At 46.7% G+C, this 18,232-nt stretch overlaps 1 protein-coding gene across 2 annotated transcripts in view; it reads left to right on the top strand.

The window, feature by feature from the left end:
* The window catches only part of LOC309350093 (putative E3 ubiquitin-protein ligase HERC6), a 36,516-nt gene that overhangs the window by 5,274 nt on the left and 13,010 nt on the right, over window positions 1-18,232 (top strand). For both annotated transcript variants that reach the window (XR_014160290.1, XM_081876712.1), the window contains exons 4-14: window positions 79-306; window positions 1,211-1,305; window positions 1,601-1,728; window positions 3,149-3,294; window positions 3,886-3,959; window positions 5,424-5,551; window positions 6,703-6,762; window positions 7,328-7,424; window positions 8,632-8,821; window positions 10,883-11,034; window positions 11,429-11,545. Coding sequence is in view for 1 of the 2 variants with exons in the window: in XM_081876712.1 (XP_081732838.1) it covers window positions 79-306; window positions 1,211-1,305; window positions 1,601-1,728; window positions 3,149-3,294; window positions 3,886-3,959; window positions 5,424-5,551; window positions 6,703-6,762; window positions 7,328-7,424; window positions 8,632-8,821; window positions 10,883-11,034; window positions 11,429-11,545 (1,415 nt within the window). In the remaining variant the exon portion in view is untranslated. The remainder of the gene's footprint in view (window positions 1-78; window positions 307-1,210; window positions 1,306-1,600; window positions 1,729-3,148; window positions 3,295-3,885; window positions 3,960-5,423; window positions 5,552-6,702; window positions 6,763-7,327; window positions 7,425-8,631; window positions 8,822-10,882; window positions 11,035-11,428; window positions 11,546-18,232) is intronic.

The raw sequence follows: 18,232 nt of genomic DNA, 5'->3' as shown, positions 1-18,232 counted from the left end.
AGAAAGCTTTGCCAGTCTTTCCAGCTTGTGAGGAGGCTATCATGTAAATACGTAATCTGTTTTCTTCCTCTAATGAAGACGGCCGAGTTTTCTCATGGGGGCAGAACACTCACGGCCAGCTTGGTCTTGGAAAAGAAGTCACGTACCAGGCTGGGCCGCAGCAAATTTCTGCTCTTGACGGCATCCCGTTGGCTCAAGTGGCTGCCGGCGGGTCACAGAGTTTTGCCCTGTCCCTTTCCGGAGTTGTGTACGGATGGGGAAAGAACAATGCACACCAGCTGGGATTGAGTCAGGCCGACCCCAAAGGTAAGCATGGTCTTTAAAATCCTGTTTCCTTGATGACCAGCTCTTGGTTCCTTCCACTTGCCGGTTGTGTAATGGTTGCCCAAGGAAGCGAGGACTATTGAGGTGGAAAACTGAAGTGGAAGCGGTTTTGATGATTCCACAACATCCTTCAGAGCATAAACAAGTTAGGGTGCTTCAAGATGGTTGTGGAATAGGTGCTCCTCATGCATGCAAGGCTCCACTTTCTCCAGTGTCCACACAATGTTGTTGGCATCACAAGATAAGCCATATTTTTCCTCAATTAATCTAGATTCTCCCAATTCTGGTTGAGAGAACCTGTTTGCAACAACTCCCTTGTGATATTAAGCCCCTATACGGAAGCATCCTTTAAAATTAGTGTTCATACCACTTCACCAGACCTTTAAATATGACATCTGTCCTATATAGTTATGTCTTTGTTTGAGGCCCTGTTTTTTCACTTAAAAAACAAAACAAAACAAAAGCATATTAAGTTTTTAAAATAAAAAGATTTCCATAACAACTACCTGACATTCAGAAGACAACTTAAGGCAGCCCTGTTCAGGGAAGTTTTTAACGTGTGATTTTACTGTATTTTTGGTTTCTATGGAAGCCGCCCAGAGTGGCTGGGGAGGCCCAGCCAGATGGGTGGGGTATAAATAAATTATTATTATTATTATTATTATTATTATTATTATTATTATTATTAATATTAATATTAATATTAATATTATTATTATTATTCCAAAATTTGCTGCTGGCTCTGATCTAGCCTAAAGTGGTGATGGTTCCCTTGATAGGAAGTGAATTTGAAATCTGACCAGAAAGTAGCATAATTACATTTTAAAAAAAATATTGGACATAACAATGCATTTCATTATGATAAGCAAATATGCCTCTCCAACAGAGCAAATCTTCAAACCGCACTCAATAGCTGCTCTGAGGAAACTTGATGTGATTTACGTCAGCTGTGGAGATGAACATACTGCTGTGCTCACTCAGGTTGGTACAACCCAAAACTTTTGATGTCGACTAGCACCAGATTGTGCCTGAAAGCGAGGGAACAGCCCTTACCTAGAGATACCTGGGGTTGACTCTGAAACCTTCTGCATGCTGTACTGCTGAGCTATGGTCCCTTCATAGCAGAGAATTTACAAAAGCAGTGTGTGGGTTGCAAGAGGAATGAGGAATTTGAACCGTCTTATTTTCTTGGAACTGGAAACATGCAATAGGCATTATTAACAAGAGTGATAATAGTTTAATGCTAGAACTCTGTTTTGCCAAAAACTCTCAATAGAATGGCAGCGTATTCACATTTGGAGATGACAGCGCTGGACAACTAGGGCGTAGTTCTTCAGCCCTAAAGACTGGCCCCGAAAAACTTGACTCAGTTGAGGGTCCAGTTTCTCATCTGGTGTGTGGAAGGTATGTACCATAGCTTTACTCATATGTAAATTTGGTCTTACAGGGGACACGGGTGGTGCTGTGGTCTAGACCACTGAGCCTAGGGCTTGCTGATCAGAAGGTCAGCAGTTCGAATCCCTGTGATGGGGTGAGCTCCCGTTGCTCAGTCCCAGCTCCTGCCAACCTAGCAGTTCGAAAGCATGCCAAAAAGTGCAAGTAGATAAATAGGTACCACTCTGGCGGGAAGGTAAATGGCATTTCCGTGTGCTGCTCTGGTTTCGGTGTCCTGTTGCGCCAGAAGCGGCTTAGTCATGCTGACCACATGACCCGGAAAAACTGTCTGCGGACAAACACTGGTTCCCTCAGCCTGTAAAGCAAGATGAGTGCCACAACCCCAGAGTCATCTGCAACTGGACTTAACTGTCAGGGGTCCTTTACCTTTACCTTTTTAAACGTTGCTCTTGGTCCTGACATCATGCAATACCTGCTTGCTGTCTATTGACACTTCTGCTGTGTCTGCATATGTTTCAGGAAGTGGGGCAAGCTAGTAGACTGCCATGAGGGTGTCGGAACTGGTGAACACAGCTCATTTCCTGCTTACATCGATTCACCCTACAGAATTTCATCTGGATGGGGGTGTTTTGTGAAAGTGAAGTGGCACATCAGTGAAATTGTAAAGCACAGATCATGGGGAATCTGTGTCTCTGCAGATGCTGTTAGATTACAGTTCTCGTCATTGCTGACCATTAACATGCTGGCTAAGGATGATTGGGGGGTCCAACCAGTACTGGAGGGCTACAGGTTCCCCATCCCTGCTGTAATGGGACATGGAAATCCTGGCAAGCAAAAAACCACACTTGTCAAAATCCATTGGTATGATGGAAAACGAGCAAGGTCCCAACTAAAGAAGAATGGCAACTTAAGCTGATGGAATATGCGCAGCTTGCAGACTTGTAGAATAAGAGAACATATGTTTAGAGAAGACTGGAAAATGTTTATTGAATATATGAGGGGAAATTATGTACTCTTGAAAACGTTGGCAGCATTAAGATAAATTCAACAGGGTAAATAAGTTTTGATAGATGTAAAATGAAATACTGAATGGTTTAGTTTATGTAAAATATGCAGGGATTTATGGTATGCATAATGAACCATGGAAAGAGAAGAAGGGGTTGTTTAAATGAGTATTCTGAATTGTAAAACAGAAAATTATATCCATTGCTATGAGCTGACATAGCATTTTACAATTACCTTTCTGTACACTTTATTTTTACATACACTGCTTAGAAATGCTAATGACTGAGCGGGACATGAATGTCTTAAATAATACAAAGGGTCATTTAACTGATACAACAGAAACAAGAGCTTCACTATTGGACCTCAAGTCATGTTCTGTAAGGTGCATCACAGATTAAACTTACACTTTTCTCCCCTCAAACAGCTATCACACTGTTTGTATCTCTGCTTCTGGGCAACTGATATCTTTTGGACGTGGACCCCAGCAGCAGCACAATGGAAGCGGACCATCTTCTAGCAAAAGCGACGGGAGACGATGTTTTAACATCAGTGCTCTGGTTTCTCCTAATGGTACATCTTTTCTCTTTCAAAAATTAAATTGATTGATTCACCTGCGTTTCTGAAAATTGTACAAAAGACTTAGAAAATAAAAACAGCAACAATGTTTAGAAAAGAAACTGGCTCTGTGTAGACTACGAACATACTCTTCGTTTTTAAAATGTATATTTAATACTGAATCTCCAGTGGTCTGTATCCTGTATCAGGGATGTGGAATCTGTGTACTTGTGGATGTCGTTGGACTCCATTTCCCATCAGCCCCAGCCAGCCTGGCCAATTGGCAGGGAGCTGTAGTCCAGCAGTATCTGCAGGGCCATGGGTTCCCAATCCCTTTCTTTCTGACCCAGGAGCCACCTACCCACAGAACTGTCTTCCCCAGATTCAAACTCATTTTATTGGTCGTCCACCGCTGCATTAAGGTACTGACTCAGGGCTTGCACAGCTTCTCCTGATTAAATAGTCTTCTATGGACACCCCAAAATGGTTCCTGTAGAATTTGCTTTGATGATCCCAGGAGAAGAGGGAAGGGAAAGTACCAGGAAAAGAAGCCCAGTTAACATGGGTTGAGCACTTAGGGCTGATCCGCTTTCATGTTCATTGCAGAATTGCTGGGTGTCCGAGTAAAAGGGATTTTTGCTGGCCCATACGTCACCTTTGCCACAGTGCTTCAGACGCAGGTAGATGGCTCACCTTTTCTGTATATTCTGTTGACTTTGGGGTGTTTTCTAAAGGATGGGGGCACAGCCATAAAGAGCTTGTTCATGTCGGCTTTCAACAAGCCTTCTCAATGGAGGTTTTTTATCCCAGTGGATATCTGCATTGGATCCGATTTGATTTTATGTATGTACATTAGAACCTTGGTTTTCGAGTGTCTTGGAAGCTGAATGATTTGGAACCCGAATGCCGAAAACCTGGCAGTTGAATGCTTCTGTTTTCGAATACACCTCAAAAGTCGAACAGCTTCCGAGGCGCGTTCCTCCGTTTTCTCCCATCAAAATTGCTGACCGCCTATTGCGCCTTGGTTGTCGAACGTTTCAGAAGTCGAACGGTCTTCTGGAATGAATTACGTTCGACAACTGAGGCTCCACTGTACTGTTGTTCTCTTGAGCTCTCTTTCTCTGTGTGTTTTGAGTTTTTAAATATATTTATAGAGCTGTTCATATATGTTTTTATTGTATTGCAAAGCATTTCAGGATGGCTTATAGGAAGCAATGCATAGAAAAATAAAATAATGCAGCAGCGTACTTCTAGCTTTGGCAAACTGCTAAAAATAACTTTAGTAATAACTAAAGATAATGAGGCTGAAACTCTTGAGTTCAAACCACATCTTGGGCCTGAACTCACTACATTGTGGCTTGCCTAAGGTGTTCAGCCTTTTCCTCTTTCTCTGCTTCTACATTCCTCCCCCTGACCCCAGGTGCAGTATGGGAAGAATAATTCTGAGCTTCCTAACCAGGCTGTTTATAAGGATTGCTGAGATAATTCTATCTGGAGTATATTGAAACCTATAGATACACTTGCACATTCTGCATGGCATTTTGTGAATTGTCCCAGTATTCAGCTGTAACCGTGAACTGTAGCTATTTCTTAACTATAGATAAGTTTTCACCAGCTGATTTTTTAAACCAGGCTTCCTCAAACTGGGCCCTCCAGATGTTTTGAGACTACAATTCCCACTGGTCCTGCTAGCTAGGGATCGTGGGAGTTGTAGGCCAAAAACATCTGGAGGGCCAAGTTTGAGGAAGCCTGTTTTAAACTATTTAGACCAAATTTGAGCGGCCCGTACCTCATCTCAAACCTATGCACCACTTCTAGACTAAACATCAGGAAGAGCTTTCTGATGGTGGGAGCTGTTCAACAGTGGAACAGACTCCCTCAGAAGGGGGGGGGACTATCCTTCATTGGGGGGTTATGGGCAGAGGTTGAAGGGCCATCTGCCTTGTTGAGATTCCTGCACTGCAGGGGGTTGCTCTAAATGACTCTTGTGGTGGTGATGGGGGTGTCCCTTCCAACTCTACAATTCTGTGATGATGATCTCTGTCCTTGGTGGCTTTCTATTATCAATGATTAGCCATGTGACACCGAGGGATATTCTTTGACATGACATTTTGTATTGTATGTGCCATGTTTTTGTTTCGAAGGATTCTGCGTATGCAAATACACCCACCTCTATGGAAACCTTGCCAAAGATTAGCCTGATGGACAGGGCACTGATGGAGAAGTGGTTGTTGGCAACAGCGGAAAGTGTGACGCGGCAGATGGCCAAAAGGTTGCAGTCTATATTTTCTTTTCCTTTAACAGGAGGAAAAACAGAGCATAAAGCTTCAATCCTGTTTTTATCAGGCTTTACAACTAAAACATCATAGGAGAGCCACTGTAGACAGTTCTGTTCTCTGTCAATATGGCACTATTATTGCAATGATCCTTCCCAAAATGCTGGACAGATTTACAATTTATTGCACAAGCCTAATAATAATAATAATAATAATAATAATAATAATTTTATTATTCATACCCTGCCCATCTGGCTGGGGCTCCCCGGCCAATTTCAAAGAGGGTTTTTTAGTAAACCAGTTGCCATGTTTACTGCAGGTCTGTGGTTCCCCAACTTTCCCCATCATGGACCACTTGAAGATTGCTGAGGGTCTCAGTAGACTACTTAAATATTTTTCTGCCTCTTGTCACAGTGCCCCGTGCTCAATGCTGTCTTATTTTTTATTTCTTACAGCAATTATATATTGTTCCATTACAACTTGGAATGCCATAGGCTGTGAATCAGTAAGATACAATACAGAAAGTAAAAGAAGCAATTAAAAATGCAATTAAAAATCGATGTGAATATATATATAATACAATGGAATCCACATGAATCCACAGACACACCTGAATGACACTCATGGACCCCTGGTGGTCTGTAGTCCACAGTTTGGGAACCCCTGCTGCAGACAATTAATTTTATGATGAGTCTTACTTGGGTGTAGGCAACTGGATGTTCTGTTGCTTCTGTTTATGACAGCAGTCCTGTGGCCCTCCAAATGTTTCTAGACTACAACTCCCATCAAAACCAACCATTGACCATGATGTTTGAGACTAATGTAATTTGGGAGGCCAACAACCTATGTAGAACTGCAGGTTCCCCATCCCAGATTTAAGCTCATTTAGAATGCAATCCTAAACATACTTCCTGGGACCTGCTTCCAAAAACATAGGATTAATATGTTAATATGGAACTCTTCATAATCCAAAAGTGGTAACATTGCAATTACTAGGGCTCCTGTAAGCTGGATTTTAAACTATTTCTAAATGATCCACCGGTACCCCCAGACAGAGTGTTTACATCAGTATGAAATCCAGCACACCTCTAACCAGGCTGACTTGTTGCTGGTTTTTAAAATTGGTTTTCTTCTCCTTTTCCTGCAGAGAAATCGAAGCAATATTTTCTTCCTCTCCTTGTTTAGCAGCAAGTTTTTTGAAACCACGGTAAGTAGCCTTCACCGCATGGGACAAAACATGCAGAAGACGCCGTGGAAGTTTCGTTAGGAAATTATTTTGATTTTCTTATACAGTCATACCTCGGGTTACAGATGCTTCGGGTTGTGCGTTTTCGGGTTGCACACCGTGCTGAATCCAGAAGTGCCAGAACAGGTTACTTCTGGGTTTTGGCTCATGCGCAGAAGCACTAAATTGTGCTTTGCGCATGCACAGAATCACAACCCATGCGTGCAAAGAGGCAGCGCTGCGGTTTACGAACGTGCCTCTTGCACGGATCACGTTTGCAACCCGAGCGTCCACTATACAGTGGTAACTCGGGTTAAGAACTTAATTCGTTCTGGAGGTCTGCTCTTAAACTGAAACTGTTCTTAACCTGAGGTACCACTTTAGCTAATGGGGCCTTGCGCCGCCGCCGCACGATTTCTGTTCTCACCCTGAAGCAAAGTTCTTAACCCGAGGTACTATTTCTGGGTTAGCGGAGTCTGTAACCTGAAGCGTCTGTAACCTGAGGTACCACTGTCTAAGGTGTCAAAATGGTAACTTTCCCCCCCAGATCTGCCATGGAGACTGGCTGCTGCGTAGCAGTGGATCTTCAGAAAGCAAGAGAAATGCTGGAGGAACTTGCTACAAGGGACTGGATTGCTGGCAGGGTAACGGAGGAAAGTCCCCTTTTTCCTAGTGTCAACATTTGGGTGTGAGTGGTTCCCCACCCCACCCCACCCCGGTGGCGAGACTGGTTCCCATGGAGACTTGTAGGGCAGAAGAGGAAGAGGCCAACAGTACGTGGAGACAGAGCCAACGATTTCAAAGTTTGTCTCCATCCTTCTTCTCCCTCTTTGAGTTCTATAAGGAGCAACACTGGGAACGAGGAGCAAACTGACCGGCAGTGCCCCCCCCCCCCGCCGGACTGATTTTCCTTAGGCTTGTAATCTCTGATGGATTTCGAAGAGCATGTGCACAACGTGTGATAACATGCGCTCTCTTCTGGATGCAAGCGCTTTGTGGTGGGGGGGGGGGCGCTGTTCATATGATATCATCCCCCTGTTGTCCCTCTTGTCAGTCTAAAGCAGCTGGAACGGTTATGCTCCAGTTTGTGCTGAGAATGCACTTCTCAATGGCTTGCTGCATACGTGTGTACACTGAGAGTGCTTTCTCAGGTATACTGAACATTGCAGCGCAGTGACTTAATTGCCTCTATATATCATTAAATCAACACAACAGTTTCAAACACCCCTCATTCAAAAGAAAGAGAGTATTAAAAACATCTGTGGAAACACAAAGGACTCGGCTACATTAGTAAAGAAGCAGCGATTTGAATGCGCTATAAACACGCAACACCAGATGGTGCCAGAGAGCAGGAAATTTCAAAATTTGGTTTTCCATAGAGATTTTTTTCCTTTTGTTATAACGAGCTAATTTCTGATTTACTTATAGCGTGTCACCTGCCCGTCCCCCCGTGTCTAGATCCATCTTAAGTGAGGGGAGGGGAAGAGAGATCACCGTTGCACACTAGTTTGAAAACATGCCCGCCTCTGTGTACAGACATCAAGGATGCTAGTGCACAATGGTGTGTACAGTTACAAACAGCTACATGCAAAAGCGCCGTGTGCATTACAGTTGTACACAGCCTTGGCTTCTGTTGGGTTGTTCTGCTGCTGCCCTTTGAACTAGCTAGCCCTACAGATGTCAGAACCACAATAGGAAGGCCTTAGCAGTGTGCTCTGATTCCTACATTAACTTTACAAAAGTAAAGTTAAAAAGAAGCTAACTGTAAGGGGGTAGGAGCGGGTGTTTGCAATCCATACCCAGTTAAACACACTGCTTTTCTTTCTTTCTTTTTTGCAAAATCGGCTGTAGATCTTTTCCTCTTTGCTGGACAACCTGATTCCTGCCCTTCCACTGAATTCTCCTCACCAGGAGGCTCTCTCCAGCTTCCTCCTGCTGCCCGAGTGCTGTGCAGCTCTGGAAGCCCAGAAGATGCAGCATTTGGCTATTCCCTTTGCAAAGGCTGTCAATGGCCTGAGCAAACGCTCTTTGGACATTCTAGGTAATTGGAGGGTTGGTTTCCTCTCCCCCCGCCCCCCGTCACATGAATCCGCAGTTTAGTGTGATAGCAGTATGTGGTCACAATGTGAGCCTGGATTTCCAAAATGTGACGTCCCATAGGTTTGGAACAGGCTAGAGGTAAAAACAGGCTCCCAGGAAGTCCTTAGTGCAGCAGTTCTTCTTGCTTAGGTAGTGTCAGGATACTGCCATCGGAACAGGGTAGGGAAGCAGAGGGACAGTTGGGTTACAGGGAACCTCTGAAAATATTGCGAAGCAGTTCCTCTTCCTGTGGTGGGGGAAGCCATACCTCCAGTGGGGGAAGAGGGGAAGGGACCAGAGGATGCTGCTGGGAGCCTCAGCACCGCTCCTGGCCAAGCCAGCCAGGAGGGAAGCACGCCTCTTCCGTCGCCCACCTTGCGCAGAGGTGTAAAACGCAAAGAAGGAAGGAAAAGGCTGGGGGTGACGAAGCTCTTATGTTGGGGGAGGACCCAGAAACGATCACTCCCAGATTCCGCTAGCGATTGAGGCAGACATGAACTTGTGGCTCTGCAATGTAAATAGTTTTGCACCAAAATAAAACGTGTAAAAGACAGGTCGGAGTCCTGACTGGTTACTCACAAGCAACCACCATTGCCAGCTGACAGGTAGATATGACAACTGTTGGAAGTATGCTCACAAAAGGCTAGATTCTTGAAGGGACACAAACCTAAGCAGTTCTTTTCGTGGGGTATGCATGTGTCCTAAGAGGTAACATATATTTGAAGCCCCTGCAATTAGCAATTCTGCAAAGAAATTCTGGACTCTTGTGACCTGTGTAAATCTTGCAGATTTTCTCAGGGTACATTTGCTCTCATTTTGCATTGACCAGCTTAAGTCGTATTTTGCATTTCATCCTTGGCTTGCTTGCCACGGGGCGGTTCAGATAGTTTTGCTGAGAGCTGAACTCCCATGTCCAGCTGCTGCAAGTCTTGCTTGGCCAACTCCTAGCTTCTGAGATTTTGGTTGGCTTTGCTGCCTGCACAATGCCACTCGTTAAAACTTGCAGCATCTTTACAATGAAAGCGCTGATTCCCAGGAACCATGAATCTGTCTTCTCTTGGGCTTCCATAGGATAGCAAACACAGTCCTGTCTGTCTTAGAAGCCAAGTTGACATCGTTCCACTGTCCTTGCCCAGAACTTGGTGTGGATAATGGAATTCTATAAAACCCAGTGCTTTATTTGAGGAACGGAGATGGGAGTTTCTAGGTTCATAATGGTCAGAAGTGAAACTTGCAAGTGAGTTGGTGTGCCTGATGAAATGGGGTCAGCTTCAGTTTTGAGGCAAAATGACCTCGAGGAGACCCCAGTGTTGCCCCACCCCCAAATATTTCTAGATATTTTGATGAGAAGCAGAATGCCAATTGTGGTGCAGTGATTAGTGTGTCAGTCTTGGACCTGGGAGGCCAGGGTTCAAATGCCCACTCAAACATGATGCTCACAAGGTGACCTTGGGCCTGTTGGCATGCAGAGGGCCGAGAGGCCAGCTGGTTAGCCCCGGCTGGGCCGTCTCCTTCCAGCCATCCCACTGCGAAGACCATCACCTCTGCTCCGATGTAAATCAGCGACCTGGGCTTCTGAGCCAGGGCACACTATCAGCAGATCGAACTGCACACACAGAATAGGCATGAGGCTTGTGGAAGCATACAAAACTACAGATTTATTAATCATAAATCAGGACAAAGAAACATGTCGTCTCTCATGTCATCTCAGAGAGAACAGCAAAAGCAAAAACTATACACACAACGGAAGTTCCCAGCATACTGTGCTGGAATGTAAAGAGACATGTGACACGTAACAATCCCATGTCTGTTCCTTAAGGTGGAATGGAAATGTCGACAGGGCCTGCAGTGCCTCTCAGCCTAAACAACCTCAGGTAATCTGATGCACTTTAAATAAGAAGTTTGTTGCAGGAGGGCAACAAACAGAAAAAAACAGGACTGCTAGCGTGGGAAAATATTCCTATCTGAGTAGTGAGCTGTGGGGAAGTAGAATAAGATTTGCATGTTCTTTTTCTTCTTTCAGAAAAATGTTGGTCCTTCTTGCCAGGCTCGCATTTAGACCGAATAGTTCAGATGCTAAAGAAAGTGGTGCTCTCTCAGCTGCCCTGTTACCCATACTACCCTGCCTGCCAGGAGTTGTTACCTCTCCTGGAAGTCCTGAAAAAGCTCTACAAGGTAGGCAACATCTTGTAAATGCGGGCTGATGACCTGGTAGCTATCGTATTTTTCGCTCTATAGGACGCACATTTTCCCCGCCAAAAATTAAGGGGAAATGTGTGTGTGTGTCCTACGGAGCGAATGCAGACTCCTTGGCTTCAGGGATAGCAACGCGAAGCCTCCGGAGCGCGGAGGGAGCGCTCAGGTTCCTTTTGCTGAAGCCAGGAAAGCAAGACTCTCCTGTCTTCAGCAGAGAGGGAGAGCTGCGCAGCGCCCCTTCAGCCAAGTGGGAGTTCTCCCCCTCTAAAACAAGGTGTGTCCTATGGTCGGGTGCATCCTATTGAGCGAAAAATACGGTATTTCTAGGTGTAAAATCATATGGACCTCAACCTTCTTCTGCTTGTCCTTCAAGGTCAACAAGAGGGCTAACTGCAAGCTCCCGCTAAGCAACTTCTACATTGATGAAATCCGTCAAATAATTAATCCTTTTGCAGATTTGGCAAGGTGGCATGTATGGGTGGAAGCCATGGTAAGTATGATTGCTTAGTGTCAAAAAGCTAAGAAACGCCAAGCTTGTGTATCTTGCACAATGCCACTACCGATCCTCAGGAGGGGGTGGAGTTGCGGGCTCACGACCCCTCCCACACTCCCGCGGGGCTGAGGTCAGCCTCGCGGGATTACAGGGTTTCCCCAGTCACCCCCCACGTTCCGGCGAGGCTGGGGTCAGCCTCGCGCGATTCAGGGATTCCCCAGTCACACCCCCGCGCGCCAGCCAATCGGCTGGCGGCAGGGGCGGGCCTCCTAGAGGCCACATAAGGTCGGGGCAGCCACCGGCTCGCCCCTTTTCTCCCTGGCAGCGAGCTCGAATTACTTGGATCGTCTTCTTAGCGCGGCTGCCTTAATTTGGATTCCCTCTTTCGTGTGCCCCGGCTCGGATTCAGGAGACTCTCCTTCGACCTCTAGCCCCCCTGCGCCTCCTTCAAATCGTCGACGCTACTCTCCCCCTTACCAGCACAGCTACTCCTCCTCCGGGGAGCATCGCCAAGGACCGTCGAGCAGCGAGCCGCTTCAGCGCTTGCTTGAGGTTTTTTTGTTTGTTTGTTTGTTTTTTTTCTTTTTATACAGTATACAGTATACAGGCATCTGCAACCCCTGTATACTGCGTGCAGCCGGTCGTCAGCGCTTTGGGGGAGGGTCTCTGCCCATTGCCGGTTGCCTGAGGAGCGTCTCAGTTCTGAACCACGTGGTGAAGGCAGGGAAACCATTTTAAGTGAGGGCAGAGTAGCGTTTTGCCAGTCGCCATCTTGGGAGGCCTCAGGCGAAGCTACGGCAGCCATTTTGTTTAAGGGAGAGGGGCCTGGCAATTGCATTTGGAACGTTTTTTCTATATTCTTGCCTTCTGTTTAGGAATTTACTTATATTGCTGTGGTTCTGCCTGAATTAATTACTGTGATTTCCTAGCTGCACGCCCCCTAGCCCCAACTGGGGACGCTCTCCCAGCATCTTGGGAGGCCTCAGGAGAAGCTACGGCAGCCATTTTGTTTAAGGGAGAGGGGCCTGGCAATTGCATTTGGAACGTTTTTTTTTTGTTTTTTTTTTTTTTCTCTATATTCTTGCCTTTTGTTTAGGAATTTACTTATATTGCTGTGGTTCTGCCTGAATTATTACTGTGATTTCCTAGCTGCACGCCCCCTAGCCCCAACTGGGGACGCTCTCCCAGCGCGGCTAGTCGGGAGCTGGGCAGCCTTATTCCTACACCCCTAGCTGTTAATTTATATTAAGCTGATACACAATTCATATTGCATCACTTCTGCATTTGCCAGTTACTGTTATTTGGTGTGTTGTGTGCTTTAAATTTTATTTTATGTGGCGTGCTGAGACTTAAGCTCCAGTTTCTTGCGGGGGTTTTACCAAACTCTTGGTGGACACTGCCATCTAGCGGCAGAAAATATAATTGCAGCCCTTTTCTCTAGCTCAATTTAGATCCTTATTTTCAGTTGCAGCCACTGATCGCTGGTAGACGCAATTTTTTTTTTTTTTCAAATTGTCATTGCTTGGGCTTGGTTATAAAAATAGGTAAATAAATAAATAAATAAAACTAATAAAAAATAAAATAAAATAAATAAAAAATAAAAAATAGAGATATAATAAAATAAATAAATACAATAAATAAATAAATAAATAAATAATTTTTTTTTTTAAAGAAAAAATTACAATAATAATAAATATATATATATATATAAAATAAAATAAAAATAAATAAATAATAATAATAATAATAATAATAATAAAAAATAAAATAAAAAATAAAAAATAAATTTATATATTGATATTCCTTTTACCTTTATTTTGTACTATATCACTTTAAGATAGGCCAAGTGGACAAGCACGCCCCGTCACGTTTTCGAGCCTGAAACAATCAGCTTGAGATTCTTTCTAAATATCGTTCTGCCTCTGGTGGTGCGCTAATCTAACCCGGCGCGCCGCGCAGCCTTTTGGCTTTGCCTTCTTGTTTGCGATGGAGGGCAACAGTAACCCTCAGGCACCTCAGCCCGGTAATGTCCTGGTGCCAACAGGTCCGGGCAATCCTCAGGCCATAGCCCAGTTACTTTCCGCTCTGCAATCCTTTTATGCCCAGTGTAGGGCACCCATCACTCCCTCTCCAAACATTGTTGAGGTGACTCAGGATATTATCCCGGATACTCTCCCCAGTCAGCAGGATCAGGATGGGCCATCTACCAGCGCAGCTTCCACGGCCCAGCAGGCCCCCAGCAGGCCTCGTACACGTCAACAAACTGCGCGTACTCAAAAGCCTAAGTCTGGCCCGCAAAAAGGCAAGGCACCTGCTCAGAGGCCTAGGGCTAAGCCAAGACCCCCGGCTGCCACCTCTGCAGGTCCAAGTCAGGAGATAATGGATGTGCCTAGTGTTTTCCAGGACAACCAAGTGCGGCAGAGCTCCTCGGAGGGTTCGTCATCGGATGAGGAGATACCGCCACAGCAGGCGACCCAGGTCACCAATGACCCCGCCCCGAGCGATGGGGTCTCACGGAATCGTAAACGGAAGTCGAAGAGGAAGCATCGGTCGAAGAAGAGCAGGAAGGGAGAGACTTCAGATTCTGACGATGGGACTGGCACTTCTTCTCCGGAAGGGGATAGTGATGGGGTCTCACGGAACCGTAAGCGGAAGTCGAAGAGGAAGCATCGGTCGAAGAAGAGCAGGAAGGAAGATACTTCAGATTCTGACGATGAGACAGGTACTTCTTCTTCGGAAGGGGATAGTGATGCTCCCTTGGAGACATATTGGGGGGAGGGCGAAGACACAGGTCTTCCACGGTGGATGCATGAAAGGAGGGCCAATTCTCACAGAAAAGCCTTTAACGGCACCCTTGAATGGAAGGATGGCGCTCTGGTCCAGGACGTTAAAGTCTCAACCCATGCAGCCACCGACTTTATTCTGGGGAATCTCCTCTCTAAGAGGAAGCGGAATAAGATTTTGAATGGCGATTACGTTGACATGTTTTCATTGGTACCCCCAGCTCAAGTTAAGGGTAAGGGTGAGAAAAGAAGGTATTACGGTAAAAAGAGGTACAGGGCTCCTCGGGTTGAACGAACGTTCGAGAATTGGCTTAACGGGTATCAAGTTTTTATGGCAGTAGTGGCTGGTTGTTATCCGAAGCGAGGCGTGCATCTCGCGGCTTATCTCGCGCACGTCAGGCGGGCTCGGGAGTTGGCAGGCGATGAGGCCGCCTTGGCGTATGATGAGGAATTCCGGAGGAACGCCTCAACGCTCTCCTCGACGCGCTGGGACCAAAAGGACAACAACTGCTGGTTGGAGCATGTGGGACCGAACATCGAAAAGAAATCCTCTGAGCAGCCGAAGTCCGGTAAGGTTGAGTCGCAACGCCGTAGACACTGTTGGGACTTCAACAAGGGTACCTGCCTGCGCACAGCTTGTAAGTACATGCACGAATGTGACAAGTGCTTGGGCAGCCACCCTGCAATCAACTGCTACAAAGGGAGGCAGCAGCCCTTTCGTGGAGGCAGGGGTCACCTCACACGGGGTAATCGAGGTGCCCCCGCGGGACCTGCTGGTACCGCCCAAGGACCATCTGGGGCCCGGTACTAACGTTTCCCTCAGCCTGGCGTACTCCCCGATAAAATTACAGCCCCTGAGAGCACTGTTAAAGCTTTACCCAGATAGACAAGCGGCCTGCTTGTTAGATGAAGGGTTCTCTAAGGGGTTTAGAATCCCAGTTACCTTCACCCCTAACGCTAGTTGTCCTCCTAACCAGAAGTCTGTGCTTGAACGACCCGACATTGCCGCAAAAAAGATCCAAAAAGAGATCGCGGCTGGGAGGGTGGCCGGTCCCTTTTCTTCCCCTCCCATTGAGGGTTTGCATATTTCTCCCCTCGGTATTGTCCCTAAGAAGGTTCCCGGCGAATTTCGAATGATACATAACTTGTCTTATCCTAAGGGTGCCTCAGTCAATGACGCCATCCCCCAAGAAATGTGCACGGTGAAGTATGCATCTTTCGATCAAGCTGTGCGGTTGGTGAGGAGTTTTGGTACGGGCGCCTTTATGGCAAAATGCGACATTGAGTCGGCATTTCGCCTTCTTCCAGTTCACCCAGATGACTACCGCTGGTTGGGATTCAAGTTCCAGGGTGATTTCTTCATCGACAAAGCCATGCCTATGGGTTGTTCTATTGCCTGTGCTTCATTTGAGACCTTTAGTACATTTTTAGAATGGGCTTTGAAGTTCAGGACTGGCTCCAAAGGGGTAGGGCACTACCTCGATGATTTTATTCTGGTGGCAAGGAGCGCCGGCGAGTGCGGGACCCTGCTCCATGCTTTTGAAGCCCTAGCCAGCGAATTGGGTGTCCCCCTGGCGAACGAAAAAACTGAGGGCCCAGTCACGACCATGACTTATTTGGGGATCGAACTGGATACATTGGCCCAAACTTCGCGGCTACCATCCGAGAAGTTGGCTGCCTTAAAAGAACTTATTGGCCAAATGCTCCCCTTAAAGAAGGTTACCTTGAGGCAAATTCAATCCCTTTTGGGGCACCTCAACTTTGCCTGCCGTGTGGTTTCCCCTGGCCGCCCCTTTTGCGGCCGTCTAGCTAAGCTGTCAGCGGGTTTACGGTCTCCGCATCATAGGGTTCGCCTCTCTAAGGCTGTGAAGTCTGACCTGCAAGTCTGGTTGCAATTCCTAGATGGTTTTAATGGCATATCTTTATGGCAGGATACTTTGGTGCTGCAATCGGACTTTCAGGTACATTCGGATGCAGCCGGGTCCCTAGGTTTTGGCGTTTACTTCAGGGGTCAGTGGTGCGCCCAGCGCTGGCCTCCCTCGTGGCAAGGTAAACCAATACTGCGCGATTTGACATTCCTGGAATTCTTCCCAATAGTTGTCGCAATCCACATCTGGGAAGAGCAGTTTAGAAATCATAGAGTTTGTTTCTGGACGGACAACCAGGCGGTGGTCTCGGTCTTAAATAGGCAATCCGCGCATTCCCCAAGGGTTGCTTCGCTTTTGCGGTATTTCGTTCTTTCATGCCTGCGGTTGAACCTCCACGCTTCCGCCAAATTCGTTCCTGGTATAGACAATAACATTGCGGATGCTCTATCTCGTTTCCAGATGGAACGCTTTCGCTCATTGGCGCCGGATGCGCAGCAGCAGCCGCAACCGTTTCCGGAGCACCTCTGGAGTATTGGGAACGAGAAGCAATAAAGGGAGTATTGTCTGCGCTGGCGCCTTCCACCCTTAAATCTTACAATAAGGCATGGCTAGACTTTACATCTTTCCGCAGGAAGAAGGAGAGGTTTAGGCCTGGCAGGCCGCCATCTAAGTCAGAAGTCATCGAGTATATGGTTAAGCTTCGCGATCTGGGTCGGGCCCCCAAAACCCTCAACATCCATTTGGCAGCGATATCTTTCTTTTCTAAAGCCTTATTCTCTGTTGATCCCTGTTCACATTTTGTAGTTCGCAAAATGCTGGAGGGCTGGCGCAGGGCCAGACCGCAGGGCCAAGATGGTAGAAGGCCCATAACGCTTGACATACTTACCCAAATACGCAGGAAGCTTAGGGTCCTTTGTTGGTCTAGGTATGAGGCCAGATTATTCTCCGCAGCATTTTCCTTCGCATTTTTCGGGGCGTTACGCATTGGCGAGGTGGTCTGCGAACACCTTACAGCCAATAGGGGCCTGTTGTTGGGGGACGTAACAGTTGCCAGCTCGCACGTGTTGCTAAAAATCCGCAGTTCCAAAACTGATCAGCTTGGCAGGGGAACCTTGATCCGCCTCCAGGCAACCCAGAGGGCTGGCCCTTGCCCAGTAAAAGATGCTAGAAAATATCTGTGCGTGAGACCGAATTTTAATGGCCCTTTCTTCGTTCATGCTGATGGCTCCTTTCTTTCCAAACATCAGTTCACGAGAGTCATGCGTAAGGCAGTGGCAGCCATTGGTCTTCCACAAGAGGAGTACGCCGCACACTCCTTTCGCATTGGGGCAGCGACTACTGCCGTACATATGGGCTTCCCTGCTGAGAGGATTATGGAAATGGGGCGCTGGAAATCCAACGCATATAAGGGCTACATTCGTAAGCCCTTTTAATTCCCCGCTAGTCTTTACTCTCCCCTTACCCGGCTCTCTTATTGTATTCTTCCAGGTGCTGCCTTGGTGCAACTGTGGATTATCGGTCACAGTATCGTTCATTGGGCGAAACGCCGAGCGGAATTTAGGCGTTGGGACGCTGACCTCAAGCTACCTAACTATGTTAAAGTTTCATGGATCTCTAGGCGGGGTATGCGTTGGGAAGAATTCTTCCCAGTCATATCCCAAAAAATCGCGGATGAGGGTGCCCCGGATGCCTTGGTCATACAACTGGGTGAGAACGACCTGGCATATAGGAAAGGGGTGAACTTAATGTGGAACATTATAAATGATTTGGAACGGTTACAGGCGTCTCACGCTAACACTACATTAATTTGGTCTTCCTTGCTGGAAAGGCGGCATTGGCGGGATGCGGTGAAACCCGCTGCGGTGGATAAAGCCAGGCGAATCGTGGAGCGCAACGTCGGGCGCAGGGTGGCCGCGTTGGGCGGACGAGTTATCAAACACCCCGAAATTCAATATTTCAAAGATACGCTTTATCGCTGGGATGGCGTGCATTTATCTGATGCCGGCAACGATATCTGGCTTGCGGACATTTTT

Source organism: Podarcis erhardii (assembly GCF_964252035.2).
Source record: "Podarcis erhardii genome assembly, chromosome: 9".
In the NCBI taxonomy this organism is placed as follows: Eukaryota; Metazoa; Chordata; class Lepidosauria; order Squamata; family Lacertidae; genus Podarcis; species Podarcis erhardii.
The sequence above is the reverse complement of the archived record's forward strand: the minus strand, read 5'-3'. Positions and strand labels throughout refer to the sequence as shown.